This window comes from Furipterus horrens, unplaced genomic scaffold (assembly GCF_987537825.1).
Source record: "Furipterus horrens unplaced genomic scaffold, mFurHor1.1.pri manual_scaffold_7, whole genome shotgun sequence".
NCBI lineage: Eukaryota > Metazoa > Chordata > Mammalia > Chiroptera > Furipteridae > Furipterus > Furipterus horrens.
Genome location: NW_028327177.1, coordinates 103015883 through 103028682, shown reverse-complemented (window position 1 = coordinate 103028682; position 12800 = coordinate 103015883). Strand labels below are relative to the sequence as shown.

The following is a 12800-nucleotide window of genomic DNA, read 5'->3' as shown; positions in this document are numbered from 1 at the left end:
CAATAAAAATAAAATTTAAATTAAGCAATGAACTGGGTATAATGCTTTACTGAGAAAAATACAATATAAAATTACAGATAGTTTCTGCTTTCTGCAAAATTATAGCCAAAAATATAAGCTATTCCCAGAAATAAGCAGAGAAAGAACTTCAAGATATAATTGTCTCTACTACTATTCCTCTGGTTCTGTTATGCTGTTTTTTTTTAAAACTACTTAGAATAGAGATCCCCAAGGCAACTTTGTCAAGCTGCAGATAACACAGAGCTAGACAATTATGATTAATGTAAAACTAAGATTCAAAAGTCTCAGTTGGCTTGAATAATGGGTTGAAATTAACAAGATGCAATTTTAGATGACAGCTGTAAAGCCTTCCTTTTTAGGTTAAAAATCAGTTATATAGATATGTAATTATAAGACCAGAATTAAAATACCTCCTATAAAAAAGAATTGGAGCTTAAGTCTAATAAGCTCAACATAAACCAATTTTGTGACCTTCATGCTCAAAAGATTAAACAATATTAGGTTGTTTTGTTTTATTAATATCATAATGTATCTATCAAGGTAACTAATAATCCTACTAGGTTTTGAAATACACTGACCTCCCTGTCAAATATCAACACCAAGCAAAGGTGGTGTTGTCAAGATTCCCACACTAGGTAGGAAAGGTTAAAATGACCTCTCTGTACATTTCACAGTAATGACTAATTCTCTGACACTTACCAAGTAATGAATACAGAATGTATCATGCAGCAGCTGATCTTGAAAGCAGCCTGATCGAATTTTATTTCTTAGCACCCTCTCAATGTACTTCTTTGTCTGAGTGTTGGTGCTATAGATGATAAGAAGCATCACCAGGTCAAAAGTCTATTGTCAAAAAATATGCAACAACAGGAAAATAGTTTAATAAATCAATACATTTACAACAATAAAATAGGAGTTCTCAACTTTTGTCAATTAAAACACAGAATGAGCCCTGGCTGGAGTGGCTCAGTGGACTGAGCACCAGCCTGTGAACCAAAGAGTCTCTGGTTCGATTCCCAGTCAGGGCACATGCCTGGGTTGTGGGCCAGGTCCCCAGTTGGGGGCATTTGAGAAACATGTTTCTCTTTCTCCCTCCCTTCCCTTCTCTCTAAAATTAAGTAAATAAAATATTTAAAAACAAAACACAGAATGGACTTCTGGCCAAGATGGAAATGTAGACAGACACGCTGAGTCTCTCCACAACTAAGAAGGAATACAACTACCTCAAAATTAGAAACAACCGGAAATTCCAGAAAATCGAACTACATGGAAGTCCAGTAAACAAAGATATAAAGAAGAAATACTCATCCAGACAGGTAGGAGGGGCAGAGCCGATGCAGAGAGAACACAGTGTGGGGACGGCAGCAGTGGCACCAGTGGTGGGCTGGCAGAAAGTGCAGAAACACATTTTAAAAAGTCAGGAGGGACACCTACGGAGCATTCCCAGCTCCTCACCAGACCTCACAGTTCATGGTCCCAGCACCAGGGAAAATCAAGCCTCAAAGCCCTGGCTGCTGTGGCTCAGTAGATTGAGTGTTGGCCTGTGAGCCAAGTATCGCTGGTTCGATTCCCAGTCAGGGCACATTACTAGGTTGCACGTCAGGTCCCCAGTTGGGGGTATGAGTGAGAGGTAACCACACAGTGATATTTCTCTCCCTCTCTTTCTCCTTTCCTCTCTCTCTCTCTCTCTCAATCAATCAATCAATCAATAAATAGAAACACTAAAACCTTAAAAAACAAACAAACAAAAAAAAAAACCCTAAAATCAAGCCTCATTGCTTCTGACTGTGCAAACCAGTGGGAGTTGAGGTGGAGGCAGAAACTGCTGGTCTCTCAGCAGAGTCTACTTGTTTAAAGGGCCCCCACGGTCCTAGAACATCCGCAGAGCCACCCACTCTGGGAACGACTGCCAGGACAACAGCTAGAGGGGCGCGAGTCCCATATGAAAGTGGGAGAAGCGTCTGGAAAAGGGGCAAAAGCTGAGCAAGTGGCATTGTTCCCTCGCAGACCCCTCCCCCACATACAGCGCCACAATGTGCTTAAACAGGTCACCCTGTACTGACGAATCCCTAAGGCTTCGCCCCTTACAACATAACAGGCATTGAGAAGCGAACAAACATAGGAGCCTGTCAAGATGAAGAGACAGAGAAGTATGGCCCAAAAGTGGGAATGGATCAAGGTTTCAGTGGGAGAACTAAGAGACAAGGAGATAGCCAGCCTAACAGATGCAGAATTCAAAACACTGATGATAAAGATGCTCACAGGCTTGACAGATATGCTTGAGTATGGCAAATGCATAAGAGAAGAAGTGAAGGCTATGCTAAGTGAAACGAAAGAAAAACCACACAAAACCAATGGTGAAGGGAAGAAAACCGGGGTTCAAATCAATGATTTGGAACATAAGGAAGAAAAAAACAGTCAACCAGTGCAGAATGAGAAAACAAGAATTGAAAAAAATGAGGAGAGGCTTGGGAACCTCTGGAACAACTTTAAACATGCCAACATCTGAATCATGGGTGTGCCAGAAGGAGAAGAGGAAGAGCAAGAAATTGAAAACTTATGTGAAAAAATAATGGAGGAAAACTTCCCAAATTTGGTGAAGGAAGTAGACATACAAGTCCAGGAAGTACGGACAGTCACGGGTGAGCTGGACTCAGAGGGGACCACACCAAGACACATCATGATTAAAATGTCAAAGGTGAAAGGTAAAGAGAGAATCCTAAAAGCAGCAAGAGAGAAGCGGACAATTGCCTACAAAGGGGTTTCTATAAGACTATCAGCTGATTTTTCAAAAGAAACTTTGCAGGCAAGAAAGGACTGGCAAGAAGTATTCAATGTGATGAAAAGCAACCTACAACCAAGATTACTCTATCCAGCAAAGCTGTCATTTAGAATAGAAGGGCAGATGAAGTGCTTCCCAGACAAGGTAAAGCTAAAAGAGTTCACCGTCACCAAGCCATTATTATATGAAATGTCAAAGGGACTTACTTAAGAAAAAGATCAAAACTATTAACACTAAAATGACAACAAACTCACAACTATCAACAACTGAATCTAAAAAATAAAAGCAAAATCAAACTAAGCAAACCAGAACAGTAACAGAATCATAGGTATGGGGGTCATTTGAAGGGTTATCAGCTGGGAGGAGGGAGGGGGAGAAATGGAGAAATGGTGCAAGGATTAAGAAGCATAATCGGTTGGTACAAAATAGACAGGGGGACATTAAAAATTATACAGGAAAGGGTAAAGCCAAAGAACTTATATGCATGACCCATGGACATGAACTAAGGGGGCTGGGATTGCTAGAGGGAAGGAGGGTACTGGGCAGAGAGCAAAGGGGAAAAAAAAATTGGAACTACTGTAACAACATAATCAATAAAATATACTTTAAAAAGAAAGAAAGAAACCAACAAATAACAAGTGCTGGTGAGGATGTACATGGAAAAAAGGGAACCTTGTGCATTACTGGTGGGAATGTAAATCGGTGCAGCCACTATGGGAAACAGTATGGAGGTTCCTAAAAAAAATTAAAAAATATAACGACCATATGATTCAGTAATTCTACTTCCAAGTATTTACCTGAAGAAAACAAAAACACTAATTTGAAAAGATATCTGCATCCCCAGCACTACTTACAATGGCCAAGACATGAAAACAACCTAAGTAAGCACCCACCGATAGATGAATGAATAAAGAAAGTGTGGCATGGTATATAGCTTGCCATTTGCAATGACATGGATAGATTTTCAGGGCATTATGCTAAGTAAAATAAGTCAGAGAAAGACAAATACCACATAATCTCACTTATTTGTGAAACTTAAAACAAAACAAAACCAACTTCACAGATACAGAGAACAGATTGATGGTTGCCAGAGGCAGGGAGTGGGCGATGGGTAAAATGAGTGAAGGGGGTCAAAAGGTATAAATTTCCAGTTATAAAGTCATGAGGATGTAATGTACAGCATGGTGCCTATAGTTAATAGCATTTTACTATACATTTGAAAGTTGCTAAGAGAGAAAACCATTAAGAAAAAATTTATAACTGTGGTGGATGTTAACTAGACTCATTTTACAATATATACAAATACTGAATCATACACCTGAAACCTCTATGTTAATAATATTTTTAAAAGCTATTTTAATAAAGGCCAGATGTTCTAATTATAAACACAAAAAACATCTTTAAAAACAAAACAAGTTATATGGGGACATCCCTTCATGGAAGACCCTGCTCATTTAGGCACCAAAATTGAGAATCATTACTACAGAACAGAATACAGATGACAACAGGCACACACTTTCCCTCCTGAGAGCATGCCTGCACCTTTCCCTTCCCCTTCTCCCTCCCCCATAGGCATGCATCTCATAAACTCTAAGAGACCCCATAAGGCTTGCAACCAGGGAGGCAATGAGCAGTGGCAGCTGGTCCTGAGCTAAGCCCCTGAACCTGTCTCCAAGGCCCCCTTTTCTCTGATTTCTTGAAGATCCAAAGTAGCCCCACCTAGACTCTCTCCTGTTGCTTCTTGTATCCTAGCTCCTTCCATGTTTCACTGTCCCCAGCTTTAATAAACATCCTCTCAAAATGGAAAAAAAAAACAAACAAACAGAATGCAGAAGCATGCAAAAAGTTTATGACATAATAGCAAGAGGAAAAATTAGAATGTAAAATAATATTTATACAATGATTAGAAATCTGCAAAATAGATATGCAGGTGGCTAAGGGTCATGCAAAAATAAAGTTATTTGAGGGTATTTTGATCCCCCCACAAAAAAGTACTGAGTTTTCCACTGTTTTACTCATTATCATAAAAGCTTTAAAGAGTCGGGTCGGCCCTGGCTGCTGTGGCTCAGTGGATTGAGCATCGGCTGTGAGCCAAGTGTCGCTGGTTCGATTCCCTGTCAGGGCACATTACAAAGTTGCACATCAGGTCCCCAGTTAAGGGTGCGAGTGAGAGGCAACCACACAGTGATCTTTCTCTCCCTCTCTTTCTCCTTTCCCCTCTCTCTTAAAAAATTAATTAATTAATTAAACAAATAAATTGATTATAAAAAAATAATAATAAAAATATATTTAATTTAAAAAAAAAAGCTTTAAAGAGTCATCCAATAATTAAATAATCCAACTAACAAAACCCCCACAAAACACACTCCAACTCTCCTTAAAGAAAACTAATCAGTACATAAAATATTCAATCATCTGGCTTCTTGGCAGAAGAAAGTATTTCCAGAATTAAGACAGATTCAGTACCATTGCCTTGACAGTGGATGGATTCACTCTGGTCAGGTCTGCATGGGCAAAGAAAAGTAAAACACAGAATGCCATTATCTTGACAATTCTATTTGGTGGGAGGGAGAGCAATCAGACAGATACAGAGACCTAACTGATGACCTAGTTGACTCTCGTCATCAACTCCCTAGCAGTAGGGAGTTGGCTTCTTTGACTGCAACTCGCTATGCTTGTTTGGAATGTGAATATTTCCCCTTATGGATATTTTAGACTTATTTTGCTAGAATAAATGAGTAGGGAAGACCATCTGGCAAGTCACCCCTTCATAGCACCTTCCCATGACAGCTAATTTTTAGTAGGGCAGCTAGAGAAGGCACAGAAGGGATGACTGGAGGAAGCAAGAAAGGAGGGGAAAAAAAAACCACAACTAACCAATTCCACTAATTTTAATACTTAAAATTCATAGTACATGATCATTACCTTGTGTTCAGACTCTGGGGCAGTACATTCAATTGCCTGGAAAAACAAGGGTCACAAATACAACATATTAGTAGAACACATCTCACCTTATTCAGCATGCCTTGCTCTCTTATTTGAGAACCAAGCAATCACCATCTATGACTTCTACTTGAGTAACTTTTAAGACTTTTGTTTCAACTTACCTTTTTTTTTTTTAATGTTTTTTATTGATTATATTGTTACAACAGTTCCAATTTTCTCCCCCTTGTTCAACTTACCTTTACTTACATATATCACTAATTGCCACCCATTTCCTCCTTAATGTTTGAAGTTTCAAAGATCTCACTCACCTTAATCCAGGCTTCTGAAATGGTTTTCTCATATCTAACAGCTGACTTTATTACATCAAAGAGAAGGAAAACACAGTCCTCACCGCTGTTTTCTTGATTTCTTGAAGAACTAAGTAGTAGAAGAGGGGAAAAAAAATTCTTCCACTTAACACAGAGGAGCCTGTAAGATCTGTTCCTGTTTACTATCCAGGTACCTTGGAACAAGTCACAACTGCACATATAAAATGGCTAATAAACTCATACTGCAGCCTATCTGGGATTGATGTGAATAGCCAAGAGAATACACACACACGTGACTTGAAAAAAAAGTATATTACATTAGTGTAATATTACCACCATTATTTATAGTTCTGAGTATTAAGATCTACTGTCCTGGCTTCAGGATAAATGTCAGAAGACTTTCCTTGCCTATGTGAGAAAAAGGATGATTAATACTTAACTTATACCTTGCTCGTCCTTTACTTTTCAGCTTGCTTTGGGAAGCGTGGAATTGTGATGGCAAAATACAATGCTGCGGATCCAACCTCTCCCGAAGCTCAGAAATTACCTGCGAAAAAGAAATATTAGCTATGTGTTCTGCTCGTGCATAGTGGATAGGAATAGTCCACTACGTCAATAGAACTGTAACAATCTCCTGAAAGACTGAGGAAGTATGATTATTTATTTAATTTTTAATTGATTTTAGAGAGGAGTTAGAGAGAGAAACATGGATATGTTGTTCCATTTGTTTATGCATTCATTGGTTGATTCTTGTATGTGCTCTGACCAGTGATAGAACCTGCAACCTTAGCATATCGGGATAATGCTATCACCAAATGAACTACCTAGCCAGGGCCAGGAAGCAGAATTATTAAATGTTAGACAAGGCATTTTGAAAAAGAGAGTTAATAAAATAGCTAATCCAAGTATAGTATATCATGCCCTTCAAAATTCCAGAACTTGAGGTATTACACTGAAATAGCAAATATAACCTGTAGCAGCTAATATAGAACAATAAATTTGGTCAGTAGCTCCATTCTCTCCCCTGAATACCATCTGGATTAATGATTATTACAAATTAGTCTGGGGACAGACAAGAGCAATTAGACCTATTAATTTAAATAATTTATCTTCATCTAGATTAGCCTTTTTTAAATCCTCACAAAAGGATCTTTTTTTTTCATTATTTTGGAAGAGAAAGAGAGAGAGAAACATCAATGTGAGAGAGAAACATGGATTGGTTGCTTTCTTGCTGGTGCCTGACCGGAGATCAAACCAGCAATCTTTTGGTCTATGGGACAATGCTCCAACCAATGAGCCACACTGGCCAGAGCAACGTTAATCTTTTTTGATTGTTGAGTTTCACAAAGGCACTACTGTTCTTCTTTGTACTCTCTAGTGTCTACCACACTATTGGTATTCGTTGGGAAATAACAGAGTACCTCAAGTGCATCTGTGGCTGTTACAGAGTGAAGAACGAACTTAATTATCACAGGTAAGTCTTCCAATTTCACAGATGACAGCTTCCCCATTACCAACTGGCGGACCTAAACATAAAAAGCATGAAAACCTTAAATATTTTCATGTTAATACCTCAACCTAGTACTGACTTGGTAGGTAAAATTAGAAAAATCACTCCTCTCAGTTTTCTCACATGAAATTCAGGGGAAAAAAAACCACTTGCTTTATTTTTTCCAAATTATAAGCTTTCAATTGTTAATGCCCAGCTTCTTGTGATAAATGTGTGTTATTATCTCACATTTTGGAACCTGAATTTTCCACGGCATAAAAAATTGTTATTACTGTAGGGAGCAGTTTATACTCAGGCAATTTAGAAGATTACCACTAAAACTTACTACTTACAACAGAGCAGAACATCTATCATAACATGGAACATGAAATTCATTGGAAAGAACAAAGGAGACCAAATGTCATTCATTATTGTTCCTAAAGGAAATTTTCATGAAATATGACTGCTCCAAAACAATGACCAACTAACACTGGCTTTGGAAAGTGAGAAAGCTAGCCCTGCTTCTGAAGTGTAGAGCCTTCCTACCTTAGACAGGAACTGTGGTTCAAGCCGGAGGCTGGAAAGGACATCCAGGATCGGGACAGTGAGTAACGTATTCTCTGTTAGAAGGTTACTGTGAGTGATGGAAAAAGAGAAAAGCTGTGCAACTTTTAACAGAGATGGACAGATAACAACTCGGAAAAATCACTCAGTCTGGGAAGAAAGGATATACTTCCCAATAATTTGTTTATAGTATGTTTCATTAAAAATTGTTTTGATAAAAAAAATGCATGCTCATTATAAAAAATTCAAACAACAGCGTATAAACAAGATTCCCACCCTCACTATCCCAACTACCCAGAGGTAATCCACTATTGAATTTAGTACATATCCTTCCTGAGAAAAGGCAAAAGAAAACCTACAATTACAATGCCGTGTAATAAATATGATAGATGTGCAGGATACTACAGGAGCACAGGGTAGAGAAGGAAAGGACAGTGATAGATTCTAAGGCTATACAAAAGGAGAAGCTGGAATTAAGCAGGCAAAGTGGATAGTATATTACTATACCCAGAGGAAGCATCCTGCACAAAAGTACAGCCAAGAAAACACTTAACATTTTTGGAGGTAGCTTTGCACACAACTAGAGAAAAAGAACTATTACAAACCAAGTTTTTTGAAACTACCACTTCTAGGATAAACAATAAATTACATTAAAACAGAAGCAAACCCTGACCCGTGGGGCTCAGTTGGGGGTGCGCTGTCCTGCAAGGCGAAAGGTTACTGGTTCAATCCTTGGTCAGGGCCTATAGCTGGGTGGTGGGTTCCGTCGGGTAGGGGCGATAGGAGAACCAATCAACTGATGCTTCTCTCTCACATCAGTGTTTCCCTTCCTTTCTTTCTCCCTCCTTTCCCCTTTCTTTAAAAATAAATTAAAATCTAAAAAAACAAAAAACAAAAAAACAAAACCAGAAACACCATCACACAGGGATACTGTTCCCCCTTTCTTAATTACTGCTGTATCAATTACTATTTTTAACATAAATGATAACAAGTGGTGAGTCCTGGCAATAGATCTGATGCAGCTATGTGCATCAGAAGGAATTCTTTAGGAAGCAAAGAATGTAGATGTTTAATAAGCTCCACAAATAATTTTTTTAATTTTTAAAAAGATTTTACTTATTTTTAGAGGGAGGGAAATTGAGGAAGAAAGAGGAAGAGAAACATCACTGATCAGTTGCCTCTTGCTCACACCCTAACTAGGGATCAGGCCCACAACCGAGGCACGTACCCTGACCAAGAATTGAACCAGTGACCTTTGCTCTGCAGGACAAAACTCAACCAATTGAGCTACACTGGTCAGGGCCACAAATGATTCTGTTGTGTGGTCATGACTGAGGATGCCTTGGATGGAGGAAATGCTAACAAAACAAAGGAATCATGTTAAAGTCTCTATAGACCAAATTTATAGACCTAATCCTAAACCAGACTGCATATCACAACAGATACACCTTTAAAAAAAAGTAGATGAATCTACTAAATATATATTCATTATAAGAAAAACAAGTCAATCCCATACCCTATCATTGCAGACAGGTATACTCTTTTATATAAAAAAGGAACATATTACTATGTACTACTCTTTGCATACTGCAGTGATAAGGCTCCCAGAATGAAGCCTTGCTTAGGATGGCAACAAGGTGCTTACTCACCTGAGTTCTTTCCCCACATCAGCATGCTGTGAGTCCCCTACGATCTCAGGTAGGCTGGTGATGAGGTCATGCTGAAAGTATACTGGAGCTATACTGATCAGCTGCATGATCTTGGTGGTGAGATCCTGTAGTAGAGGAGACTATTAGAATTGGAGCTTATTACCCAGAATAGAGAAAGACTTTGAACTCATGAAATGTAGAGCTGGAATTATTTTGTGTACAATATGACAACTATACACATGCTCAGTCTCAAAACCAAAATTCAGAGGTAAATGACCCAGAAACTTTTTTAAATTATATTTTATTGATTATGCTATTATAGTTCTCCAGTTTCCCCCTTTGCTCCTCTCTACCTAGCACTCACCAGTTTCTCAGGCAATCCCCCCACCATTGTTCATGTTCACGGATCATGTCTATAAGTTCTTTGGCTACTCCATTTTCTATACTGTACTTTATGTCCCCATGGCTATTCTGTAACTACCTATTTGTACTTCTCAATCCCCTCACCTCTTCACCTACACCCCTCACTCATCTGGCAACAATCAGAATGCTCTCCATATCATGATTCTCTCTGTAGTTTGCTTAGTTTGTTTTTTAGATTCCATTACTCACAGATACATATTTATTGCCATTTTATTGTTCATAGTTTTGATCTTCTTTTTCTTAAATCAGTCCCTTTAACATTTCACATAATAATGGTTTGGTGATGATTAACTCCTTTAGTTTTTTCTTGTCTGGGAAGCTCTTTATCTGACCTTCAATTCTAAATGATAGCTTTGCTGGGTAGAGCAATCTTGGCTGTAGGTCCCTGCTTTTCATTACTTTGAATATTTCTTGCCAGTTCCTTCTTGCCTGCAAAGTTTCTTTTGAGAAATCAACTGGCAGTTCTATGGGAACTCCCCTGTATGTAACTAACTGCTTTTCTCTTGCTGCTTTTAAGATTCTCTATTTTTAACATTTGGCATTTTAATTATGATATGCCTTGGAGTGGGACTCTTTGCATCCATCTTGTTTGAGACCCTCTGTGCTTCCTGGATTTGCAAGTCTATGTCCTTCAGCAAATTAGGGAAGCTTTCTTTCATTTTTCAAATGGATTTCCAACTTCTTCCTTTCTTTTCTCCTTCTGGCACCCCTATGACGCAAATGTTGGAGTGCTACAAGTTGTTCCAGAGGCTGCTTACACTATCCTTGTTTTTTTGGATTCTTTTTTTTCCCCCTGTACTGATTGGTTGTTTTTTGCTTCCTTATGTTCCAAATCATTGATTTAATTCTCAGCTCCATCCACTTTACTGTTGTTTCCCTGTAAATTGTTCTTTATTTAAATTAGTGTAACTTTCACTTCTGACTGGATCTTTTTATGCTGCTGAGGTACTGAGTTCCTTGAGCATCCTTATAACCAGTGTTTTGAACTCTGCATCTGAAAGATTGCTCATCTCCATTTTGTTTAGTTTTTTTTACAGGAGTTCTAATCTGTTCTTTCATTTCGGCCAAGTTTGTGTGTTCATTTTGGCAGCCTCCCTGTGTTTGTTTCTATGCATTAGGTAGAGCTGCTATGACTCCCTGCATGGCCTAATGTAGTACATGTCCCTGTAGGGTCCAATGGCACAGCCTCCCCTATCACCCAAGTTGGGTACTCGAGGTGCATCCTTCATGTGCACTGAGTATACCCTCCTCTTGTAGTTGAACCTTGATGGCTGTTACCACTGACCACCAACCTCTGCCCTCTGTGGACAATCAGTTGTGCGGGGGCAGGGTGGTGGTGCTCCCACATGGTCTGTAGCTGTCCACTGGGTGCACAGGGCTCTGGGGTTTCCTGGGCGGTGCAGGCCAAGGTCAGAGCCACGTGTTTTCCCTGGGCCATTGTGCCTGAGCTATAAAGCAATCTAAGTTGGCAGCCTCTTGTGCTGGGCTTGGAGGTTCCCAGGCGAAGCCAAGCTGTTATTCTAGGCTGGCTGAACTACTGCCGGGACTGGGACCACTTAGCAAGAGGTATGGGGGCTGAGGGCTCACTGAGGCCAAATGTTGCGTGTTTGAAAGGGTTTAGGAATTTGTGAAGCATGAGCCAAGACCAGCCATTCATAAGAAAAAATCACTGGGATGGGCTAGTAAGTTGGGTGGGACGGAGTCTCAGGGAATCTCCAGGGTGGGGCAAACAGTATTAGCAAGGTTGACGGAGTCTCAGATATGGCACCCACCTGGCAGCTCTGTGGAGGGAGGGTTCAGAAAAGGGACAATGGCCTATGCCTGCCTTTCTGTCTGAGAGAAAGCTGTCCCCCAGCTCTCGCCTTGATACCAGACACTTCAGTTCCTCCCTGTATGCCACTGGTGCCTTTCAAGCTGCTACACCTATGCTGGAGTTCAGAAGGAGTGAGTCTGAGTAAGTCCATATGTGGGTTCTTTAAGAACTGCTTGGAACTCCAGAAGTTTCTTCCACCGACTCAATCCCCACTGGTTTTTGCTACCAGAAGTTATGGAGATTTATCTTCCTGGCATTGGAACCCTGGGTTGGAAGCCTGGTGTGGGGCTTGGACTTCTTGCCCCAAGACATCCCTCTCAAATTTTTATCTACTCATATATGCGGGACCAGTTCATTCTGTATCTCTGCTCCTCTTACTGGTCAGGATGGATATGGTTTCTTCAGTTCTGGAGTTGTCGGACTTCCATTCAACTAGATTTTTTTAAATATATATTTTATTGATTATGCTATTACAGTTGTCCCAAATTTTTTCCCCTTTGCACCCCTCCACCCAGTACCTCTCTTACCTCCAGCAATCCCCCCCTCCCCTTAGTTCATGTCCATGGGTTGTGCACATAAGTTCTTTGGCTTCTCCATTTCCTATACTGTTCTTAATGTCCCATCTATTTTGTACCTACCAATTATGCTTCTTGATCCCTGCACCTTTTCCCCCATTCTCCCTCTTCCCTTTTCCTGCTTTTATTCATCTATATGATCTCCATATCTATGATTCTGTTCCTGTCCTGGTTGTTTGATTAGCTTGTTTTTGTGTTTTATATTCAGTTGTTGATAGTTGTTAGTTTGT

The 12800-nt window shown here is 39.6% G+C and overlaps 1 protein-coding gene across 1 annotated transcript in view; it reads right to left on the bottom strand.

Moving 5' to 3' along the window:
• The window catches only part of FANCD2 (FA complementation group D2), a 74769-nt gene that overhangs the window by 43941 nt on the left and 18028 nt on the right, over nucleotides 1–12800 (bottom strand). The window contains exons 9-15 of the mRNA XM_090284158.1: nucleotides 9760–9884; nucleotides 8093–8180; nucleotides 7479–7583; nucleotides 6504–6604; nucleotides 6058–6166; nucleotides 5729–5764; nucleotides 721–864 (exon numbers count right to left, since the gene is read on the bottom strand). Of these exons, the coding sequence (XP_090140284.1) occupies nucleotides 721–864; nucleotides 5729–5764; nucleotides 6058–6166; nucleotides 6504–6604; nucleotides 7479–7583; nucleotides 8093–8180; nucleotides 9760–9884 (708 nt within the window). The remainder of the gene's footprint in view (nucleotides 1–720; nucleotides 865–5728; nucleotides 5765–6057; nucleotides 6167–6503; nucleotides 6605–7478; nucleotides 7584–8092; nucleotides 8181–9759; nucleotides 9885–12800) is intronic.